The sequence below is a fragment of the Echiichthys vipera genome (assembly GCF_963691815.1).
Source record: "Echiichthys vipera genome assembly, chromosome: X".
Classification (NCBI taxonomy): domain Eukaryota; kingdom Metazoa; phylum Chordata; class Actinopteri; order Perciformes; family Trachinidae; genus Echiichthys; species Echiichthys vipera.
Genome location: NC_139825.1, coordinates 42,093,849 through 42,118,940, shown reverse-complemented (window position 1 = coordinate 42,118,940; position 25,092 = coordinate 42,093,849). Strand labels below are relative to the sequence as shown.

Genomic DNA, 25,092 nt, shown 5'->3' with positions numbered 1-25,092 from the left:
TTTTTCCTTACGACCTCACCAATCTTTGGTAGTAGAGCAGCCTGTGGGTAGCCTAAAGATATAAACTGAGGATGCACACACACACACACACACACACCCCTATATCAAATCAAAAGATTGATTTTTTTAGTAAGTACCCGTGTAATAAGCTTGCATCACCATGCCACGGTTAAATTCACAATACCAACCCACTCACTCTACATTTTTGCTTATATTAAGTATGAAATACTTAAAATTCTCGGCTGGAACAATTATTTTGGTGCCTTGGTTCTACACTGACAAGTTGGACAGCATGTAAACATATCCATACATGAGGCAGATAATGCTCTCCTGTTGTGACCTTTGGATTGAGTAAATCAAACAGAAAGGCTGCGAGCAGCCAGCACAAAAATCAAACAATTTCACATTGGCTCCACGTTGGAATAAATATGTATTCATTCGGGCCGAGCTGAGACCCAGAGAGCATGTCCGACACAGGGTGCTTTGCACTGATTTATTGACAAAAATATCAAACGGTGAGTGATGGAGGCGCACTGAGAACATGACCTGAGGGGCAATGAGCTGCAAAACAAATAGAAATGTAAAAAACTATCCACTTTGTAGACAAACTCAGTTATGCTGTGAATTTCTATTCTTGTCCAAATGTGCTGACTGGGTCATGCCTGGGTAATTTTTCTCCCTTTCCTCATGATCAACCCATGGGAAACTTGATAACTAATCAATCCCAATGGTCACCATGTAGAGGCAGCTCCGGTGTGTTACAAATAATCTATGGAAATATGGCTGTACATATTGATCCGAGCCACAGCCCAAACAGAATGAAAAAGGAAAAAACAGCCAGAGAGCAAACACTTTACACTTAATCTGGGACATAAGCAGCATGCATAACCTACATGCATATAAGACCAAAAATTTGAGCCAGCAGATGCCACAGTGTTGAAGAAGTACATTTAACTTGAAAGAGGTGGGCTTTAGCGGAGCCGTTTGCACATGTACGAGCACGAGCGTGCGCACGTGTACGAGCACGAGCCCTACGGCGGTAGTGTTATGTGCGCCTGTTCGGACATAGAAAATAGAAGGACGGACCATGCGCGGACATTTAACAACAACGACAATGGCGGTGAAAGGTTCACGTTGATATGATGCGGAGGTGAAGTGTTTACTGCAGATTTGGTCGGATGAAAATATTCAAAAACAGTCGACAAGACGCACAAAAACTCTGAGGTCTGTGGAAAGATTTGTAAACAAAGCCACACACACGCGATCAATGCGAGTGACATGTTACGGCGTGATGGCGTATGGACAGCAAGAAGTATTGGCCGAGGCCCAGGCAGTGTGAGTACAAACGGGGCTGGGGCGTGGGGGGAGAGGGAGGGGGGACAAGTACCCTAAAGCCCGGGTCGCGGTGCGGAAGGACAGTGTGAGTGCGCCCTTAAAAGCCTTTTCCTCATCCTGCCTCAACTGCCGGAGTCTGGGTGTAAACCCAGGGTGTAAATCACAGGTTCATTCTACCTCTTGCCCTGCGATTGACTGGCGTCCTGTCCAGGGTGTACCCTGCCTCACGCCCGATGTCAGCTGGGATCGGCTCTAGCACCCCCCCCGACCCCGACCCCGGAATAAGCGGTTGAAGATGAATGAATGAATGAATGAATTCTACTGTTAGAATGGCTTGCAGTTAACAATAAATGTTTCCAGGAAGGGAGAACAGTGTCGCTTCATAACAGTTACATCATTGCACCAGCCATTGTTGATGTAGAAACAAATACCTCCACCCTTTGTTTTGCCGGAGAGCCACGTGTCACGGTCAGTGCGGTTAAGCTGGAATGCATCCAGCTGCAGCGTGGAGTCTGGGATGTTCCCACACAGCCATGTCTCCGTGAAGCACATAATTTATTATTTCTCCTCAACAGAAGCTGGAGATTGTCCCTTTTATTGCCCGAACGTTTTTGAGCGAACGTTTGAGAGAAATATTCCGGGTAGTGGCGTGCGTCTTCCTCGTACGTGCGCACGAGCGGACCGGCTTGTTTTCCCCTGCGTCAGCGTGAGGCCACAAAGGTGAGCGCACCCTTGACCAGAATGTCCATTAAATTAGCTGTGGGTGCAAGAAACTCGGGAAACAAATGGGCCAGTCATGTAGCCTGGGGTAGAGTTTCACAGAGCGTCAATAGAGTTTTTCTGTTCTACAACCAGCACTTTGACTGCCTCGGAGAGCTGTGAAACTGTGAGACATTTTGAAGTTACAAACAGCTAAATCATATTGCACTCTTTATCTTGTGCTTACATCCAGTAAAAAGGTTTCAGAACTTTTAAACTACTATATGTCAACAGAAAACTCACTATTTTTTTAAATGTAAATAATGAGTGTAAAACGCTTTTGTGGACCAAACAAGGCTGTGTTATACAACACTGACTTAAAAAATGTCCCCTTGATCAGACATATAAATCACATTGAGTCCTAGAAATAAAATTCACCACCTGAGCAAACCCTTTAACACATCGGTAGCATGAGCAGCAGGGCATACAATACCCTACCTCTTGCTGTCCTTCTGGAGTTCACCTCCTTTCCACCAGGAGATTGCAGCCCTGGGGGAAGCATGGGGGCGACACTCCAATACCACTTCACCCCCCCTCTGGATCACTGTTGACTTCTTCACTGGCTGCCGGGTGAAGTCTGGGGGGGAGGCTGAGGAACAGATACGTGTTAAGGCTATTTGTCTGGTTTTGGGGCTACAGCCGTGCAACAGCAAAAATGTCAAGTGCATCACCAGCAATTACAGAAATTATATTTCATCACCAAACCGCTTATGTTGTACAACCCTGTAACTAGAAACAGAATGTGATGATTTGCAAAACATTGAAACACCATATTTAATTGAAATAGCATAAAGACAACACATCAAATTTTAAAACTTTTTTCAAATGATATGACCATTTTGAATTTGATGCCGGCAACACGTTTAAAAACAGTTGGGACAGGGTCATGTTTACAACTCTGTTGCATCACCTCCTCTTGTAACAACACTCGGAGACACTGGCACACTGAGGAGACCAATTTCTATCATTTTGAAAGTGGAATGTTTTCCCATTCTTGCTTGATGAAGGATTACAACTTCTCAATAGACTGCAGGCAGCCCAGTTTAGCGCCTGGACTCTTTTACTATGGATACATGCTGCTGTAACATGTGCAGAATGCGGTTTGGCAATGTCTTGCTGAAGTAAGCAAAAATAATTTTAAAATTTGACTCAGACCACAAGACAGTTTTCCACTTGGCATCTTAAATGAGCTCGGGCCCAAAGAAGGAAGTGGCGTTTCTAGATGTGGTTTATATACGGTGTCCTCTTTGCATGGTCGAGTTTCAAGTTGCATTTGTGGATGCAGCGATGAACTGTGTTCACAGACAATGTTATATGGAAATATTCCTGAGCCGATGCAGTGATGTCCGCTACAGCATCGTGTCTGTTTTTAATGCAGTGTCGTCTGAGGGCCTGAAGATCACTAACATCCAATATTGTTTTTTGGCCTCACCCCCCTTCTATGCAATTTTACACTGAGGACAATGATTGTTAAATTGTTGCATTATTCTCCAGAAATACTTCAGAAAGACTCAGCCTCTCTGGGATGCTCTTTTTATACCCAGTAATTACTAAACTGTTGCCACTTAGCCTCATTTATTGTGAGATGTTCCACCAGCTGTATTCATTAAGCATTTCACAACTTTTGAAGACTTTTGTTGCAACTGTCTCAACATTTTTGAAATGTGTCGATGGCATCAAATTCAAAATTGGCACATCATTTTCAAAAAACAATGCAATTTCTCAGTTTCACTATTTGATATGTTGTGTTTGTACTATTTTCAATTAAATTTGGGGTTTCAATGTTTTGCAAATCATCACCTTCTGTTTCTATTTACATTTTACACAGCGTCTTAACTCTTTTGGAAATGAGGTATGAAAGAATTATGGAAATTAAAGAATGAGGCAGAGGCTCAGTGAGGACCTTATTTAGCATCATATTATTTATTTATTAACTTTCTGATACAAATCATTTTGATTGCACTGACAACACAATGTACACTCAGTAAAGTATACATCTACCTTGTCTCTGGTTGAATTCATTGTAAATAATAAAAGGCAAAGAAACATCTTACCTACAACCTTGAGCTCCGCACTGGCATAGACAGCTCCATGTTCACTCTCTGCCACACACTGATACATTCCAGAGTCCTGCAGACTAATCTTAGATATGGTCAGTCTATCAGCTTCCACATGGACCCTCCCCTGCAAATTAGGCCAGCTGATTAATGTTTGACAACATCTTTCACTGATTTAAAAAAAAAAGCTTTTGGATCATTCGTTGCCTTATATGTTTTAAATTCAGCATTAGCTAAGCCTGCCTAAAATGTTACTGCATTTGTTTTAAAGGGAAACTTTGCAGTATTGTTTAAAACAATTTTATCCTGTGTAAAATCATAATGATGTTCTAACATGTTCTTATGAATATCAAATCTCTGTGTTGCTTGTGATGTCTTACCTCTGATGTTATCAGCTGACCGTTCTTCAACCATCTGTATGTAGGCCTAGGCTTACCGCTGGCTTTACATTCCCACTGCAGATAAGAATCAATTGCCATATGAGCATCTTTCAGTGTCTGGACCCAGTGCAGATTTTCAACATCTGTGAAAAAATACCAAAGAATATGAATATTTACTTACAAAAAGGTCAAAATCACATTCACTGCCTTGTAAAGAGTGAGAACTGATGAGTTTAATGAGACTGATAATGGAACATTTGTACAATACAATGCACTGTGTGAATATAACCTGACTCTCGCAAGAGGAATTTCGTTCCGCCTTGCTTCCGCCTTGACTTCGCCTAGCTCCACTCAACCATCTGGGATCACTCCATAGGAAAGTTATTTCAGGTGGTAGAGCCATTCAGGAACGCCGGGTGGGGGTTTTAGCGGAGAAGCGACTGTTGTGATCCAGACAACAATGGCGGCTCACATTGAGGGAGCAGGCGTCAACATCGATGCTGCTATTTCATCCATGTTGTCCAATCTAGCAAATACCAGAGAACGGCTCTGTAGGCTTTTGTTGGTGGAAACAATGTTTTCGCCCTTCTCCCGACCGGGTTTGGCTTTACCCTGCGTCGCTCTCATCAGCATCACGGGTTGGTTTCGATGTGAGTGGCTGAAGTAGCACCTCAATAAAGATGATTTTTGATAAGGCACAGCCTCCTGAAATCACTTTCTTATGGAGTGATCCCAGATGTATGAGTGAAGCAGAAAATTGCCCTGCAGAAAGAGCTACCTGCCACATCTGTCACAGAATGGGACACTGGGCCAGAGTATGTTGCAGCAGGTCAGTGAATGAGGTCACAGAGACTGTGAGGGCTGAGCAGACCTTTTCTGGTTTCCTGGGTTCAGTGTGTGATGCTATTGAGAAAAGTGAACAGTTGACTGTGCAACTACAAGTTGAATCCTCTCCAGTAGAATTTAAGATTGACACGGCAGCTGATATCACTGTCATCAGTGAGGACACGTTTCACACACTCGGACCCACCTGACATTCCTCTGGACAGCTCTGGAGAATGAGCTGCTATGTCTGGTCGCTTTCATGCAACAGTCAGTTACAAAGAAAAAGAGTATCCATTCACAGCCTATATGGACGTAGAGTCAGCAGTCTCCTCAGTCGGGCCCTGTCAGTAAGAATGAACCTGGTGAGGCGAGTAGATGAGCTAAAATGCATCACCAGCCATCTAACCCACAGTGAGCATGGTACTCTTAAAACTGAACCAGACAAAATCCAGTTAAGAGATGATGGCGTACCATATGCTGTGCACAATGCACGCCATGTGCCCTTTCCCATGTTACAGAAGGTGGAAGCAGAAATACAGAGGATGGAGAAGGATGGTGTCATCGAGCAGGTGACACAACCTACTGAATGGTACGCTCCCATGGTACCAGACCTAAAGAAGAACACAGGCACAGCCCAAATCTGCGTTGACCTGCAGCAGCTAAAAGGAGTTTCTCAGCATGGTAAATTACCTGGGGAGGTTCGTCCCAACCCTTGCAGCGGTGGGACAGCCATTGTATGAGCTGCTAAAGAGCAAGAATATCTGGACCTGGGGACACTCGCAGCAGTCAGCTTTTGAGGACATTAAAATAATGCTGACTAGAGCACCAGTTCTTTCCTTTAATGACATCACAAGGCCTACACCTGTATCTGCAGACGCCAGTAGTTACAGACTAAGAATTGTGCTGCTTCAGCTCCACGAAGAAGAGTTGAAGCCAGTAGCCTACTGCTTTACTTATGCCAGTTTGATTAGATGTTTGTGCTGTCATTACCGACCCTTGATCATTTTACAGTAATAATAGAAAATAAATCAATAAAATCACATGAATAGGTTGATCATTTTACAGTAATAGTAGAAAATAAATCATAAATAGGCAAAATATCATAAAAAATAGGAAAGGAAAAAATATGTAAATAAGATGTAATTATATATAATCCCGTGAATAGATGATAACAGCCTTCTGAAGCTGCTGGTAGGTGTAGCAGGAATCTTCTAACCCATAATGATGAGGCTGATAACCACTGATTACAGCCATTTAATAGAGTGATAACGTTCAAAGTGGGTGCTATGGAGAAGGTTCATGTTTCATTTTGACAGAATAAATACACACATTGAAATAACTGGAATACCAATATTATGTGCTACATAGAGGAATGTGAAATCAATATATATAGTGCATGACTTATTCATTTAATATATGTCTGTGTACGGAAAAAGATCGCTGCACCGAAAGTGTCAGTAAGATTTTATTTTGCATTTTTGTGTGCATTTCCTGCCGGAGATTGGTGCTGCCTTAGACTGGCGGCTGCAAACGGAACTGCCTGAGAGTGGAGGCTGCAGCCAGATGTCCATGGAAAAATACCTTGTGGATAAAAATTGATGACTAGCAGATGTTTGTTTGTTTGTTAGCTTGTAACTGGTTCACAGCTATTATGGTCGTGTGTTTTCTCTCTGTACTGACAGTCCGCTCTGAGCTGGAGGTTACAGGTCCCTATATAATATGTTGAAGTTGTCCTGGCCCAGGAAACTTTTTAATTTCAAAGGGCAGAGAAGTGCATAGACATCTCCTCCTTCAGGGGAGGAATGCGAAAACACCTCGAGTGACAAACTTTGCTCAGATACATGTCACTATAGCCAATGTCAGACATTTTAGAGGACACAAACAGACGAAACGCACTTTTTTGAGTAGAGGGGCTCTTTAAGCCTAGTCAGGACCAGGAGTAGAATTGAAATTCTGTCTGTTTCATGTAGCAGCAGCCGGTCGAAGTGCTATCAAATTGCGTTCAGCGGTATTTTGAAATGCGTTGGTGCCGCCCCTTGAGTTGGGCAGGTCTCTTTTTTGTTGCCAGACCCTACATCTGGATAGATGTGGGACTGGATTTACAGGCTAATCCACCTTAGTTTTCCTGCCAACATTCCAAATTGGGGTTATAAGGACTTCAGTCACTCAGTCTCTAACCTCTGCTGCTACACTGGATGAAACTAAACAGTTACAACAAAACACTTAGTAACGTTTAGGATGTAGGCTATTGGAGGCCCATAAAGTACGCCCATCGGTGTTCTAATGTGAGCTATAAATTAAGACCAATTAAAAGTAATTTTACTTTCGCACCTTTGTATTTTTTGTATCGTAGGGTTGCATGGGATCAGGGCGTTGAGTGTAGGCAATTTGCCAGTACTTCTTAACATCTTAATCTAATGTTGGCAGGTATTGTATAGTGAATGTCAGAGTTAGGCAGAAGGGATGAGGTTGGAGATGATGTGGATACTGTTGTCTTAATACAACACTGAGGTAAATGAAGCCAAACTGTAGGGGTCTTTAAACACAGTTGCAGTATGCCAGGATTTCACACTTAATTGATCGTCAAGTTCAAGTTTAATAATTACAAAACCATAAATGCTTTACCCTTCTTATTGGATGTTCTTAAGATATTGCTAATTTCCTCATTTTATACTGCCCTGTACCTTCTAAGAATCTGTTTTAGTTATGTATATTATTATTATTTTGTTTGTTTTGCCAACTAAATTATTGCAGCATTCAATATGTTCTTTTTTGGTGTGCTCATTATTTTGTCTTCAAGTTTCTCTCTCCCACAACAACCTAATTTTAATGAATTTGTGTTATCCACTTTAATTTATGTCTTACAGAAATGCTGAATTTCCCAATCTGATTGCACAATCAACAAATAACTAAACTCCCTCTGCCCTTCACATGATCTAACCATGAATGCATCATCTAGATATAGAGTACCAACACTGTGGCCTCCTACTGTGTAAATAAAGACACAGGGCACAAAAATGTAGTCAAATGGAGCTCAAAACAGGTTGGGCTTATGAAGAATGAAAAAAATGACTGAGTCACAATCAAGGCCAATCCTTCTATCCCCTATAAAAGCAGTGTTCTCCCCACCTTGACAACTGGGGTTAAAAACAAACAAACAAACAAAAACTCTAAGTTCGCACTCACACTGTCCGTCCGTACCATGCCCCGTGCTTTAGGGTACTTGTACTTCCCTCTCCCCCCACTGGTCAAGCCCGTTTGTACTCACACTGCCTGGGCATCGCGCAAATGCGTCTTGCCTGTCTATACGTCATCACGCCGTAACACGTCACACGCATTGATTGACGTCATCTATGTCCGAACAGGCACACATAAAATTAGGTCAGAGCCGCCGTAGGCCTCGTGCTCGTACACGTGCCCACACTCGTTGTCAAGATCTGGCTCTGTCAGTGCCCTCCTCTCCTTCGTCTTGTGTGCGTTTGTCTCCCTCTGTCTGCGTTTCCCTGCATGTGCTTCCCCCCTTCTGTCTGTAGGTCCGGTAGGCGTTCCCCAAAGCTGCAGCCTGTTAGCTGATTACACCACCACCTTAAAAGCCTGAAGCTGGCAGGCATGCGGCGCCGGACCGTCGTCGACCCAACCTTGGTAAAACTATTCCCCCTGGACTGGCATCCCCTTTCTTGTTGTGATTATCACGCTCCCCGCAGTAAGTTTATTAATCGTGTTTGTTTTCTGTTTTTCTCCGTAGATCCCGTGTTCCCGTTTCCCGTCCGTCTCCCGATCTCCCGTCGTCTCCCCGTTCCTGTATTCCCGTGTTCGTTTAGTTAGTCTTGTGTTTGTATACCTGTAGTGTTTTTGCGTTTGTCCGTTTGTTATATTAAACGTTTATTTTGTAACTTTATTTTTGTCTGTGTCTGCATTGGGTCCACCTTCGTGTTATACCTGAACCGTTCATGACACTCATGCTCGTACATGTGGGTAACGCGAAAAGCAAAAGCACACCTCTCCCAAACGGTCCGTGGCCGGCAAGCTGGCCACAGCTAGGCGCGGTGCAGTTGCACTCACACTGGTCAAACGACCTAGGCTTTACCCGTGGAACCTGTTTGGGCACGGTACGGATGGACAGTGTGAGTGCACCCTGAGAGAGATTTAAATATATTCTAACTGATACAGGGTTTTATATTTTATGAGAATAATATAGGAGTAAGTGGTGGTAGACTGGGTAGTTATAGATATTCGACTGTATCTTGTTTTATTTCATTAACTGACTTATGTGTAAGTTTATGTACAGTTTGTCATTTTACTAAGTATTACTATTACTAATGCCATTTACTTTTAGTTTATTTTGATGAACATAATTTCATGGAATTGTCATCGTAATGTATGGACCCCAGGAAGAGCTGTTGCCTGGTAACAGCTAATGAGTATCCAAATAAATACACTTCAGTCTTGGTATAATCATGGACAACATTTGACAGCCAAAACAAATCAAAATAGTAAGATTTTCATGCAGGATCCATCTTATCTTATCTCCTGCCAGTGGGACTATTGTCATGGTCTCTTCTCCTAAAAGAACAATTCTCAGACAACTTCAGTTCATTCAGAGAGCAACTGCTTAGTCCTTACAGCAAATAGCGTGTGTGTGTGTGTGTGTGTGTGTGTGTGTGTGTGTGTGTGTGTGTGTATTTGTGTGTGTGTGTCTTCACTACAGGAGCAGGGACAGGGAGGCCATGAAGGCAGTACAGCAGGAGGTGAAACACTATGTGAGGGAAGCTAAGGACAGCTACAGGAGAAAGGTGGAGCAGAAGCTAAGGGAGAACAACATGAGGGAGGTCAGGGAAGGTGTGAGGACCATCACAGGTCACAACACAAAGACCAGAGCTACATGGGGGACAATGGAGAGGGCGAACGAGCTGAATGAACTCTTCAACGCCTGCAGTTTGTGTACCAGCCAGATGTTGGTGTGGAGGATGCCATCCTCTACATGCTGCACCGAGTCCACTCCTATCTGTATAAGGGAATCGGCACAGCAAGGATTCTCTTCTTGGACTTCTTCAGTGCCTTTAATACCATCCAGCCCCCTATACTTCAGGACAAACAGGACAGGATGGGAGTGGACCCCTATCTGGTGGAATGGGTCGAAGACTACCTTACTGATAGGCCACAGTACGTCAGGTGAAGGAAACCACGTCTGACACTGTGGTCAGCAGCACTGAAGCCCCTCAGGGCACAGTGCTGGCCCCTCTTCTCTTCACCCTGTACACCTCGGACTTCTGCTACAACTCTGAGCTGTGTCACATACAGATGTACGCCGATGACACAGCCATTGTGGGATGTATCAGGGGTGGAGGAGGAGTATCGGTGTCTGGTGGGGGACTTTGCTCTCTGGTGCCACACTAACCACCAACAGCTCAACATCTCCAAGACGAAGGAGCTGGTCATTGATTTTGGGAGATCCAGACCAAGACCGCGACCAGTCCTGCTAGAGGGAGTTGAGGTGGAGGCTGTGGACAAATGCCTTGGGCTGTGGCTGGACAATAAACTGGACTGGACAACACACACCAGCCACCTGTACAGAAAGACACAAAGCTGGTTTTACTTCTGCAGGAGACTGCGATCCTTCAACATCTGCAGCAAACTGCTGTGGATGTTTTACCAGTCCCTGGTCACCAGTGTCCTCTTATACACTGGGGTGTGCTGGGGGGGGGGGGGGGGGGTATCCAAGAAGGACACCTCCAGACTGGATGAACTGGTCAGGCAGGCCGGCTCTGTGGTTGGCATGAAACTGGACTCACTGGTGATGGCGGAGAAAAGAAGTAGTACTGTGAACTTTCACTGATGTAAACGGTGACTAATTTCAAAGCTTGCAGCCTGACGGTGGCGGTTCCTTTTGATTCTATTGTGGTGGTAGACCTATCCTGAAATATGAGTGATTTCTCATTTTCTACCTCAAGCCACTGGTTAAAAGAAATGTCCAGTATACCAGGGGAGATCCTGAACATTATAAAAACCACATACCATGGGCATTTTTCCTTTTAATATGACCCAATGAAAACACATGATTAAAACAAATTAGATAACATGCTCAGGAAGATCTCTAGCTAAAAACACATCTAAATCCCCACCAAAATGTGCATCTTTATGCTCCAATTTTAACTCCATTGTGAAGCAGATGATGTTGTATGAATCAGAGATTTGACAGATAACTAGGGCTGTCCAAGTTAGTGCGAAAATATTGCGTCAAAACATTTCCTCTTAACACCACAAATTTTGTTGGCGCAAGATTAACGCATGCAAGTTCTGTGATTTTGACCCTCAGCCTGCCCCGAATTTTAGGAAATCAGGATGCGAATAACATGCAAATATCTGGATTAAGTAGTACCTTTGAGGTCATTCTGGAGAATATTCTAGATGGTATTTGTCAGTTTGTTTTGTTTTGTTGTAATAATAATAACACACATTTGCATAAAGAAAGCATAAATGTCCACTCCGATGCTAAACATCTGATGAAGGGGCAGGGTATGCAACATGGACCTGTGAAAAAAAACAAGCCAGGATCCCATTGAAGTATACATTTAAAGGAGAAAATTGGAGTTGGATTTGACACACCCTCAGAAAACCTGCCACAAACACAAGCCCTGAAATGGAACCACTAAGGAAAAAGGAAGAGAGGCCGCCCCAGGAACAAGCTGAAGAAGAAGTGTCCAGGTAAAAATGCGTTCTCGAAAGGACCTCCAACAACTGACTGAGGTGGAGGACATGTGTCAATGACCTGTGCTCCCTAGAGGAGCAACGGGCTTATGTAAGTAAGTGGTTGTGTCAAAAAAAGTAAGTTTGTTTAACTAACTTAACTTAGTTACGCATGTGGTAGAATGTGACGCATATGTTATTAATGTAACTTATCGTACAAGTTACAAACTTACGTACATAAGCTAAAATAAGTCTTACTACTGCCCCTACTGCTTGCTGCCACTAAAAAAGTAAATGTGGGTTGTAATGAGCTGCTTCTCATTAATGTGACAATCAAAAAAAAAGAGGGCAATGAGCACAAATTAAGTCCAGATTATCCAGATATTTAAGGTTATTTTATACTGAGACATTATCTCAATTACTTAAGATAGAACAAATAAAGCACTTTCATTTTCAACATTCCTATGTAATTTTCCAACAAATACAATACTGCAGGATATTACATAGTACTGGTTAAAGATAAAGAAAACATTAGCAGTCATCTCCATGAAACAGGAAGCAATAGAATAGAAGGCTCTTACTGTGGAACAGGAGTTGCCCTCTGGCAGCGTTTCGTCCTCTGCTGTTTTCGGCTACACACTCGTACACACCGGCATCCTCCGGGCAAAAATATGGAATTTCCAGAACCCCACTGGAGTGGTTGATTTTAATCTTGCCAGGGAGTGGATTTCCATCAGCTCTTCGCCATGAGATGGAAGGCACAGGGCTGCAGAAGTCACGCACAAAAGGTTACGCTGGCCACATTTTCCTGCTCACACTGACCAGAAGGACTGTGGACATGTTGGTCTGTTTGTTGTAAGAGGGGATGCCTAGCCACTTCATGCAATATGAGGGGAGGAGCTGCATTGTGCTTATGTTTCTGTCACTTACTTTCCTAAGGCAAAGCATTCCAGCTTTACTGATGATCCTTTAGAGACATGAAGGATGTCGGGAAAGTGCACCTCAATCTTTGGCTCATATTCACCCATCACTACTGCATGAAGGATAACAGCAAATCACATCAGTCAAAACACAAAACATGTACGTGCACTACAATGTAATTCATATTGGATGTAAGAGCCGTGGCGTAGATGACACTGGCTGAGAGCGAGAGCGAGTGTTTTGTTTAGCGGATGGATGAGTTTGGATAACATATCTGCCTCAGCTCAAATCTGAAGTGGTACACATAAATGGTCCTGATGGGGTTTAGTATGTGTGGCAGGTTCCTTGCTGTGAGTGTGCCTGCATGCATTTTTGTCAGAGCAGACTACATTGCCTTTTATGTAAATATGTGCCTTCATGCAAATAGAGAAGGTTTCTTGAATACATAACCCTGTATAGTTCATAAGCTTTGTGATGGTGCAAAAACCATGCTCGTAAGCAAAAGCAAAAACAGTGTCACGCTCAAGACAAGCGATTTATCTCCCAGGCTCGCCCTCCTACTGGCAGCATGTGTCAGTTCAGTGCGCAAGATAACCAGCAGGCAGCAGAGGCAAACCAAGCATGCTTACCGTCTCTCCGCACCACCACGGGGGTTGGAGAGCTGAACACTGTGGCATTGGTCATCATGTTTCTCACCACACATGTGTAGTTCCCTGCATCTGAGGCTTCAACTTTGGCTATGTACAAGTTGCCCGTTCTCTGAGAGATAAAACGGCGGGTGTCCTGTTGCAGGAAGCTCCGCTGTCCATTGAAAGCCCATGAATATTTTATTTCTGACAATAAAAATAAAAAGAAGGTAATTTAGGAATAGCTTTTACAAAAATAATACACCTTCCAGTGACATTCTCAAAATGACAGTAAGACATGCAGTGCAGAAATGGGAAGAGATGATATTACAGATAAACAGCGTCTCACTTCAGTTTCAATGAGTATATAAGTGGAATATGTCACAGACATAAAAAGGTTATTTTTATATATAACTCAACACTTTCTGTTTCAAATTAACAACCTACTGGAGTTTCTACAGACAGAATCTCAACCTTTTCTGTCTAAAATAAATATTACATTTATTATTTAATGAATCATTTTATTATTTATGGCCATTATCATTAGCAAACTCAATGTCGAAAGGAAAGCAGCGCTGTAGCATAAACTGCTGTCTCTGTGGAAACCAAACACGTGCGAGACGCAGTAGTTTCAACAAGGTAGCCATCACACACTGCTCATGCGGGCTTTGTGGCCAGGCAGAAGGTTGAGTTCAGACAGACTGTGTGAAATAATACAGCCCCCTCATTCTTTTGAATTGGACTGCTGTGTTGCCCAGCACGGTTGTTGACACAGAAAAATAAGGCAGGGTCATCCTGTATAAAAGTAGAAACTGGCTCAATGCCATAATGAAATATGTGCAAATGTAGAGAAATACTTTGGCATGCAAACAAAGTAATTCTGCTGTTTACCTCACAATTATTGCAGCAGAGAATACAATTATTGTTACTGTGACAACTTTAGTTTTTAAATCTGTCTTGTACTATTAATAAAAATATGGAATCAATTAATACACTACTGTACAGTGCTTTGCCATATTTAACCTTAAAAACTATTACACTGCTTGGATTGCATTTCATTGTCTCACTGGTACTTTTTTTTTCAACACAGGGCTGTTTTCAATCTTAATGCAGTTTGAAATGATATGATATGGTGGTTTCTTTATAGGATTTGAAAACATAGAATAGCTCTGGCCTATCTTTTGACTCGAAACCAAGCCGGTATCACAGTAAAACCAAGCAATGAGGGAATTGTAACAGGTCTCAAGGTCACATGTGTGATTATTAGTTCCTATAAGATGTAAACGTTAGTATAGTTTCTATTATAGATTGTGCAGGGAATATTTATTCTAGTCAATCACCAACTTTTGACACAGATTAACGATGAGGATTCATGTCAAAATAAAGAATGGAAAGGAATGATGAGAATGTCAATGTAGCAGTGTACAACACATACACAGCAAGAGAGAGAGAGAGAGAGAGAGAGAGAGAGAGAGAGAGAGAGAGAGAGAGAGAGAGAGAGAGAGAGAGAGAGAGAGAAAGAGAGAGAGAGAGAGAGAGAGAGAGAGAGAGAGAGAGAGAGAGAGAAAAGAGGGAGGTCTGCAGGGACCACAGAGTGAACTTGGTTATTAGTGCAGCCCTTCTGTATCAGACAAATGACATTCTGCAGTCAGCCCCTTTGACTGGGCAGATGTTAAAAATTCTCACTTTCTTCCTTGAGAGAAAACAGATGAATTCAAAACATAACAGGGGAAAAGTCAGGGCAAAAACTGACAGACCTTTCATGATTAGGAACTATCAGAGATTGGGTCTGTTTAAAAGCTTCAGTCCCACAGCAACAGAGGACTTGCAGGCACATAATATCATGTCCTCTGACAGAGTTTAACTCTCAGCATGGCTCCTTTTAGACCACTTACCTATTGATTGTTCAAAGACGCTTGAGATGATTCACCGTACTCTTCAAGTGGTGCATCAACAAGCATTAAATAAGCTTCGACATAATTCAAACCTTGTGGCAACAAAAACATGCACAATTTTTCAATTTAAAAACACCTCAAGCTGGCATTATCGTCTTGTGCAAATCCCATCAAATGTGACTATGCTTTGTTTAAGAGGAAAAATAGAGAGATGGCTTTTAAAGGCGGAAGTAGGGGAGGCTGGAGGCCAAATTGCTAAAGTGTGGATTCCCACGTGGCCATAGGATTCAGCTGGCAACACAGAGCGGAGAAAGGCTGGTACGCTGGCGTGAAATTGTGCTGGTGGGGACCGAATGGCAACAGTGTGGACCACTTTGAGGGTCTGCTAATCAGTAGCATACAGACACATGAGCCGACTCACAGCTGTGCCACGGGATAAACGCTCCTCTGGCTACAGAAGCTACAAGTAGACTTTATTACTCACAGATAACCTGCCCACATCAAGAGAAAAAATGACACTTGGGGAAGTAGAGCACCGGAGACTTTATAGATGACAGCATGGTCACGGATCATATAGGCGAGAAAAGTGAGCTCAAGGTTAAGCAGTGTGAGGTTAAGAACTATAGATGTGAAGACATGGGTCTGGGCAGGGTAGAGCGGTAGCTGATCATAAAATGCCCCCCCTTCTGACAGATAAGGAGAAGTGAGTGGGAAACTGTGTTGGAGTTTGAAAAGAAAGAGCAGCGAAAAGAAAAGGTGAGAAGGTATAAAAACAAAAGAGACCCAGCAGCGTTACAGATAGATGATGAGCAGCAGAGGGAGCAACAAAAAAGACTGCTGAGGCAAGCAGGAGTGTCAGACTAAAACATACAATGCAGAACAGTCAAGACAGAGCACTGTACCTCCATAATTGGGCGGAGGGCCACAGAGCAGGACCACGGCCTGACCCTCTCTCACCGACACTGTGTTCCTTAACTTCCTGCTGAAGTTCTGCAGAACTGTTGAATACGAAATGTAAATAAAAGGACAACTTGTCAGTGCCAGCTGAAATAACTTCATATAAAGGTGAAGGTCATTTCATTCTGCAGAATACTTTCCTGTCTGTTCACGCTTACGAATCAAGCCTAAGCCTGTTCCCTGTTAATATCACAGAATTCACAGGAGGTCTGGCAGAGTGTGCACCAAAGTGCCCCTTGCCAATCAAGATTACTTTCACCTTATATTAAATGCTGCTGTGCGATGGGGGAGAATGAATAATGGGAGGACATATCAATCCTTAAGTCTTAGAAAATACCAACCAAGTGCCAGGAGGGATCAAGCAAATATCAGAAGTGGTCAAATCAGAACTACACCTAAATCAACTGAAATTCCTCCAATCCTCCAAATAAAGACATCCAGTCCTCATTTCTTCATGTATTTCACTGGTGCTTCAGACAAGCAAGAAGAGGGAACACAGTCATTTCAGACATGGCAATTGGCATTCAATCCACACTTGGATTCCAGGTGGGATCAGAAATAATATGTTATGACAATTTTGATATGTGACCATCATGGCCAAACTACTGTCATGCCCTTAAACCACAGAATTTTCACAATGACAGTTTAGGAATCCTGTGGAGAGTTTTTCCTCAGAGGAAGCTTATTGTTGTCTGGGACCTGCAGAGCTTCAGATATCATTACAGCAGTCGAAATACACTGCCAAGAGCAGCTGATGACTCTTTTTAGTTGAATCCCATTCTTGTGGATGAGGGACCAAGATACCAAACCGGCACAGTCAATCAAACCTCAGTGTGCCCAAGGAAAATACTAGTTTGTTGGTGTGACACTGCATTTTAAAAATGGAGCCCTTAGAATGTTACCTACTGCTAACATCTGTTGTTTAGGAAAATGTTTCTAAAATAAGTGCAAACAAGACTTTACATTTGTAATCCGGCGAGCATAAAAACAATGTTAGGAGCATAAAAACAATGTTAGGAGGGCGCTTTTGACCGCTTTTTGCTTTTTATGCAAGAATGGAATGATTGTGACACTGTTCAAGATTGTGTACAGATAGACACATGATAAAAATTGCAATGTCTTCAAAAATTGAAATTATGTTTTTAATATTTTGTTATGGACAGGTCCCCAGAGGCTGCAAGATAATACATAAACAAGATGTCTGCAAGATAATACTTAAACGTCAAAACGGTTACTTCTTTATATCCTGTACCGTTAGCGGTTTACGTACTATGTAAGCTCAACATACTGCATAAACGGACATAGTTTGGGAAAATTATAGTTGAAGTGGAAAATTATATTCTATTCCAACAGGAAAAATAATTGCATCGGAGATTCTAGATAAAACATAGGAGAATAATGTTTTTTTTCAACCCAGATCTAGAAAAAAAAAAAACAATTTTTTATGGTTTTGCTTGAAATACTCTGTTGGTATGGATGTTACTTTAAGGGTAATGGTTTTGTTACTTAATCCTTTCTTCAAAACAAATACAAGCTCTCCTTATTTGTGCATAATGGCATAACAAATGAAAACACAATTTCATGTCAGTGACATGTCAAGACTTTACTTACATGCAAACTGGACTTTTGCCTCTCTGCTGACAACGGTCCCAAAGGTGTTGGTGGTGATGCATTGATACACTCCTCCATGATCGATAACATCAGGATTATTGATCAACAGGTTCCCCTCCACAAGGCTGTAGTTTGGATCTGACTCTGTGTTTATATCTCTCCCATCCATTTTCCACCTGTAGAAGAAAATGAAAAAAGACTAAAAAAACATAATCAAACTCAAGACTTAGTGTTTTTTGTGAAGGGCCATCTCAAGTTTCCAAGTCTGCTAATGATATGATGGAAACTTTGTTTTCATCTTTTGATTGAATATTTGGAAAAAAACATCCAAAAATCCAGAAAACATCACACAAGGACACACGTGGTTAACATGTAATTACCCTTCTACTTTTGCTGCATACCTGCACTGACATGCAAATGTAACCAACACAGTAACATTATGGTATCATGAACTGCTCAGCAGAGCATCTTATAGACAATCAAAGGGCAACAAAACACTCACCTATAATGCGGAGGTGGATTTCCCTTTGCTTTGCAATTAATAAACACCTCCTTATCATCAGTGCTCAGGGGGAAAATACTGTCACTAGGCTCCTGGGTGAGGACAGGACCATGGCGCGTATTTTCTGTATGGAAAAAAAACACATTAGCTGTACAACGGTGCTGAGCAAGTGACACTGAATTAATGCAAAAATGAATCAGTCAGTGCTCAGAAACTATGTATAAACTCTACACCCATATAATTAGCTGCCAACATGGTTCTTTGAGTGGATTCTGTATTCAATAAGCCCCCCCCCCCCCCCCCACACACACACACACACACACACACACACACACATGTCACAATAAAGATAAAGATAATGCACAGCGATAAAAGAGAAATTAACTACAGGTAACCCTGTATCATACTGGCTAACTGACATATTCCATGCAGCATTCAACACAAGTTATTAACACACACACACACACACACACACACACACACAAACACACACACACATGTCACAATAAAGATAAAGATAATGCACAGCGATAAAAGAGAAATTAACTACAGGTAACCCTGTATCATACTGGCTAACTGACATATTCCATGCAGCATTCAACACAAGTTATTAAGTTGTCTTTTATTTTCTCTCTTTTCTTTCATTGCCAGTCTAAAGGGCAACTGTCATCATCACAAACTATATCCTTTTCTGTGAAGACATGATCGTCCCAACAAATACTGTTAAAAAAGTATTTTCAAATACAAACCCCGGATTGTATTGCAACTTCCAATTAGTGCATTTAACAATTAGGGTACAAACCAGAAGAGCAAGTTATTAAGTGAGTGCGGTAGCTTCAAATAAGCCGATCTATAGAGTGCTACATATACGTTTTTTTTTTTAAATGTAGATTTTCTGCCTTCCCAATGTCGATCAGTGTTCCTCTCTGTGAGGGAGCTACAAGCTGATATGCTGATGCAGAGCGGAAGAGGCGGCTGGGGTATATGGTTTAATCGTGTACTGGATGTAAGCTGGGCCTGATCCGTTAGTAGCATGATAAGCAAGTGCTAGTGTCTTAAAACAGGTGTGAGCAGCTTCAGGAAGCCAGTGAAGGGAACAGAGGAGCTCTGTACATGTATAAGAACATAGGTAGGTTGAAGACCAGTCGAGCCGCTGCATTCTGGATGAGCTGAAGGGGTCGGATGGCACAGGTCGGCAGACCAGCCAGGAAGGAGTTACAGTAGTCAAGACGTGAGATGACAAGAGCCTGGACGAGAACCTGTGCTGCCTTCTGGGTTAGGCGAGACCGTATCCTACTGATGTTGTGCAACATGTATCTGCATGATTGGGTTGTTGCAGCAATGTTGGTGGTAAGGGAGAATTGGTTGTCAAGTGTCACACCCAGGTTCCTTGCATTCTGGGTGGGGGCTACCACAGAGTTGTCAAGGGTGATAGTAAGGTCTGGAGTGGGAGAGTCTTTTCCAGGAAGAAAAAGCAACTCTGTCTTGTCTAGGTTGAGTTTCAGGTGTTATGCGGACATCCATTGAGAAATGTCAGTCAGGCAGGCAGAGATCCGTTTTGCTGCGAGTGTGTCAGACTGAGGAAAAGAGAGAGTAAGTTGGGTGTCATCAACATAGCTGTGATAGGACAAGCCATGTGAGTGAATAACAGTACCAAGGGAGTTGGTGTACAGAGAGAAGAAGAGGGGTCCCAGTACTGAACCTTGAGGGACCCCAATAGTAAAATAACAGGGTTCCGACACAGAGCATCTCCAAATTACCGGGTATGTGTGTTTTTTTTAGGTAGGATGTGAGCAGGGAGAGTGCAGAGCCTGAGATACCTAATTGCTGAACAGTGGAAGCAAGGATCTGGTGGTTAACCGTGTCAAACGCTGCAGAAAGGTCCAAAAGTTTGAGTGAATGAATAAGAAAGCTGGCAACAAGCCAAACTCATTCAAGCAGGGTTGAATAAAGAAACAAAGGAAAACCAAAAATGTGTGTAAGGATAATGTAGGGAAGCTCTTCCAGGAGGGCAAAGCCAGGGATGCCTGGAACTGTGTTTATACAATAACTGGCCTCCCAAATGACTGACCCCCATCCTAAGACCTTCACAGGAGCTGACCACCAAATGCTTACTTACTTAATTACCAAAATCAACACAGGTTTCATCCTGGGGATGTCGAAAGGGTGAATGTAACAAAGTTTCTGCTGAGGTCTAGGGCTGCTTAACACAACCATAATATCAACTTGCGCAAAAAAGGCAATACATGTCACAAGACACAATTTATCAGTAGAAAACTGCACTTTAAAATGGAACTATCATTGTTTTTTAATGGTGCCTTTAGTGTTTGGTTCAATTTGTTCCTTAAAATAATGTTGGAAATCATTGCCTTTCAACTTTTTTATTAAAGCAAAGTGTTGTAATGTAGCAGTGAAAGCAGAAAAACTGATTACACTACAGAAGCCCTGAAAGGCAAGGTGAATCAGGCATTGTTGACCATTGTTGGTATCTACGTAGAAGATACTATCTCACACGTATAGGATAAACTTTGAGGCTTAATTAGGCTGGTTCTGTATATCTCGTGTTTATCTTCTTAAATCACCTGAAAGCAACAGCAGTCTGCTACAGTTAAATCTCACAGACCTCCTGTGAAACAGCCATGTCCAGACGCATTAGCTGTGATGTACAAATAATGTCCAGGTGTGAACTTAACTTGCTATTTGTTGTTGTATTTATTTTACTTATTGCATTTCTTGCATCTAGATGCATCATATACAGATTAGGTAGGCTTATGCTTCCTACAGGAATCATGATCACTTCATCCATGGACGTGAATGTTAAGTAGCCATGTGTCTCTTCACAATATGTTTCCATCAGACCATATATCTACACTGTTTAACCCAAGTCGGCACCTATGCAAAGTCCCTTTATGATTTACAGATATTTGTAGTTCATAAAGGTTAATATACTGTGTATATAAATATATATAGTAAGTTATATATAAACTATATGAACAACTGTATCCCATACTGCATATTATCATCATATCATGCAGTAATAATTGCAGTTATTTAATGATTTGATCCCTCCTAGGCCTTGGAGGTAATACTGAGTGAGATTACCACTGCAGTTAGTAAACTAATTGGTCAGAAATGCTAATATTGGATATTATTTTAGAGCACATAAACACACTGTTTAACCTATTCCTTGTCACCACCCTCGGAACTCTGATTTACAACAGCCCCATGTAAAGCACTTTGGCATGTGGAGATATCCAAACGCTTGACAGGACAGTTGTATCAATTTATGGTGGCTAAGCTATGATTGGATAATTCATGTTTGGGTAAAGGGTTTAGCAAAGCGTACCTTCACAGCCCACTATAACCAAGTGACAACCTGCTGAAAAGTGAAGCCAGAAGTGCCAGAAACCTGCAGTCCCTTGAAAGGCCACTTGAGGCTGGCTCCAAAAGTGAGTCAATCCCCATTGACCCCTCTGTTAAACTGCCCAACTTTACAGCAGTAAAAACAGTTTTAGTCTTTATATCCAATTTTTCTTTTTATGCCAACTGTACAGGGATTGAATTGTAATACAACTCCCCTGTTTAAATATTTAGGCTTATATCTCTGCATAATTAAGAGCTAGCCACTTTGATTTACAGGTGGGTGCCATCGAGAGAGAGAGAGAGAGAGAGAGAGAGAGAGAGAGAGAGAGAGAGAGAGAGAGAGAGAGAGAGAGAGAGAGAGAGAGAGAGAGAGAGAGAGAGAGACTGACTTACTGACTGACTATGAAGTAAAACCAGCTCAACAAAGCAATGGCTTTGCTGTCCTGGCTCCAAAACAAGCTCCCTTCTGACACTAGGACATCAGAAACCCTACACACCTTACACAAACTTTATCTGTCTCTTGTTTCTAAAATGTAGCACTTGAAGTAGTTTAACTTATTTGATGAATTGTATGTACTCGCATGATTCTTGCAATTCTTGGATGGTATCTGCATGGTTGACTGCACTTATTGTAAGTCACTTTGGATAAAATTACCAACTAAATGAATGTAATGTAATGCGCTCTTCATTTAAACTCACACTATGCATCTGTTTCACTTTGTGAAAAATCAAGACTAAATTATATTACATGTCAAAACTAATTAAAAAGACTGACAAGTAACCATGCTCTGGCTAATTGTGCTAAGCTTTGTTCCATTATGATCTTAATATAAGTAGGATTAGTTAAGATGTTTATATGAGAGTTGCTATATCATAGTATTGCCTTGCTCTGGATATTATCTAATTATTAGAGAGCCCACAAAGCTGTCGTCTATATACATGTATTTTGTGCATGTGTGTCTGCTCAGGCGAGCTTGTTGTCTTGGTTAGCTGCAGCCAAACAATCAATACACAGGAGTTATTAACAAATGTTGCACTAATTACTCCTGTGAAATTTCTTCAGTGAATGCACACTCAAACACTGGTGTCCATCCTCCCATTCCTCTTACACAGTGTGTCATACACCGGGCTGCACGCCTGTGTTGCTCTTGAATAATTGCCTGTTTATTCTTTTTGTCTGTAACCTTGACTAGGACAAGGAGTGCTCCCTCCCGTATCATCATCATCACTACCATCATCATCCTAATGAGAGTGGGAGTCTTTGCTTCAGGTAAGGGCCTTAGTTCCCCAGCCTCTGAGGAAGTGCTTCACTTTTACCTTGGTTGTGATGTCCTTTAAATTAAACAAATTAATGAACCTTCAACAGCTGGGCTATTACACTTGGGAAATGATCGGGTGGTTTGTGTATATGCTTGAGAACAGGCCTATCCTGTAAACACATCAACTGGACTGACCACTAGCACATATAAACACACACACACACACACACACACATACCAATTACACTTAATTAGTTTTCATGGGAATGCATGCAAATGCAAGCTTAACAGTGGATATATGTATGTGCTGCTATTTGCATAACCTTTCATTCTTTCTCTGTGTGCAGGCTGCATAGATACCCTAGTGAAACGGCTGACTTGAGATGAGATGCTACATCAATGGAAATGGGAGCATAAATAACAATAAAACAGATCTCACTCCATATGCTGTATGCATTTATGTATTTTTTGATGACTTGTAAACAGTTGGCTTCAGTTCAGATTCCTGCTGTTAAGTCGTGACGTTACGCCCTTTCAAAACATGATTTCCAGGTCCAAGCCTGTCCAAGTGTTGTACTTCTACAACGCCACAATCCCGTGTTCACCGTTGTTAACAGAAAGGAGTTGGTTTTTTTAAAAAACAACGTAACTGTCATTTTACCTCTTTCATATCGATGAAAAAAATGTCTAACTGATGAAAGAGGCGATCGTAATTGTTCACATGTTTGGCCGTTATCTCTGTTTCATTTCAACGGAGCATTTGGACCCGGAAAAGGTATTTTGAAAGGGTATTACATCAGGCTTAACAACCGGATACATTATCCGTCCAATGTGACTGTCATTAAATCTCACTCTGTAGTCTAGATTGCGCAGGTTTCCATATCAAAACATAAAGTGAGAGCTCTTAGGAAGATTTGAACTCATATAGGTATTATAGAGCTAAGGGCTAATATTACTCTGCTTTTCTCTAAGCATCACCCCGCAGTGGAGTATAGGACCACATTTTATGTAAGAGGCAGCATTTGGACATGAAGCAAGAAGATTGCATAATAAAATAGGGATACGGAAAAAGACCAGAGTTAATACTTGTGTAGTCAAATACCTAACAGTGAGTTATGTTCATCAGAGGTCATCTGAAGAGAACATTTAAACTTTTGTAAATGTAAATATAACAGTCACTCTTAAGAATGAGATTAGCAGTTGAGTCTACTCTGTGACGACTTAAATAAACCTTAATAACAAAAACTCCACCACTAAATGTATGCCTTTGTGATTCTTATTTGCCCTGAAATGCTTTGCTAAGGTCTAAAGAGAGACTAAAGTAAAATAAAAAGATTGCATTACACATTCTTTTTTTTCATAAACTGGAAGTAGATCTTCCCAGATACAAAAGCGGCTCAAAGTATGATTCCTTTTGAGACTGCAATCGTTCCCTTTCAACTGAAATAATAGTGTAAACATGTATGAGAAAGAGGCAAACCCTCCCTGTGAGAGATGTATGCATATCAGGTGTGTCATGAAAGGCGGCTTGACTTAGTGTCTCACCAGACAGGCACTCTTTGAATGACAGAAGGATTAACAGTTCCCATGGCAACAGCATCTTCATTTTCCAAGGTCAAAGATTGTCCTTCTTCCCATCCAGTCCAGAGAGTCGAGACTATTTCCTGGGCAAACGCTCCTCTGTTTGGCTCTATAAAAAAAAAGTAGGCAAATGAGCATGACGGAGATGCAGTATTCAACGAGCTTTGTTGGAAACAAAAAAAAAATGATGCCACTTGTGGAAAATCAGTGAGCCATTAATAATTCATTCAACTAAATAAGCCAAACCAAGATCCTATGCCAAAGGGCCAGCTAGCAGCTGATACTGGGGAGCTTATATTTAGTGTATACATACCCCTGCTACACCATCTCCCAG

General features: G+C 41.9%; 1 protein-coding gene across 1 annotated transcript in view; it reads right to left on the bottom strand.

The window, feature by feature from the left end:
* The window catches only part of cntn6 (contactin 6), a gene marked incomplete at both ends in the record, with an annotated part of 81,386 nt that extends 56,603 nt beyond the window's left edge, over window positions 1–24,783 (bottom strand). The window contains 10 exons of the mRNA XM_083939770.1: window positions 2,533–2,683; window positions 4,149–4,278; window positions 4,532–4,674; window positions 12,625–12,809; window positions 12,974–13,076; window positions 13,594–13,797; window positions 16,388–16,483; window positions 18,054–18,229; window positions 18,556–18,679; window positions 24,723–24,783. Coding sequence (XP_083795896.1) covers window positions 2,533–2,683; window positions 4,149–4,278; window positions 4,532–4,674; window positions 12,625–12,809; window positions 12,974–13,076; window positions 13,594–13,797; window positions 16,388–16,483; window positions 18,054–18,229; window positions 18,556–18,679; window positions 24,723–24,783 — 1,373 coding nt within the window. The remainder of the gene's footprint in view (window positions 1–2,532; window positions 2,684–4,148; window positions 4,279–4,531; window positions 4,675–12,624; window positions 12,810–12,973; window positions 13,077–13,593; window positions 13,798–16,387; window positions 16,484–18,053; window positions 18,230–18,555; window positions 18,680–24,722) is intronic.
* Window positions 24,784–25,092: the final 309 nt, after the last annotated feature.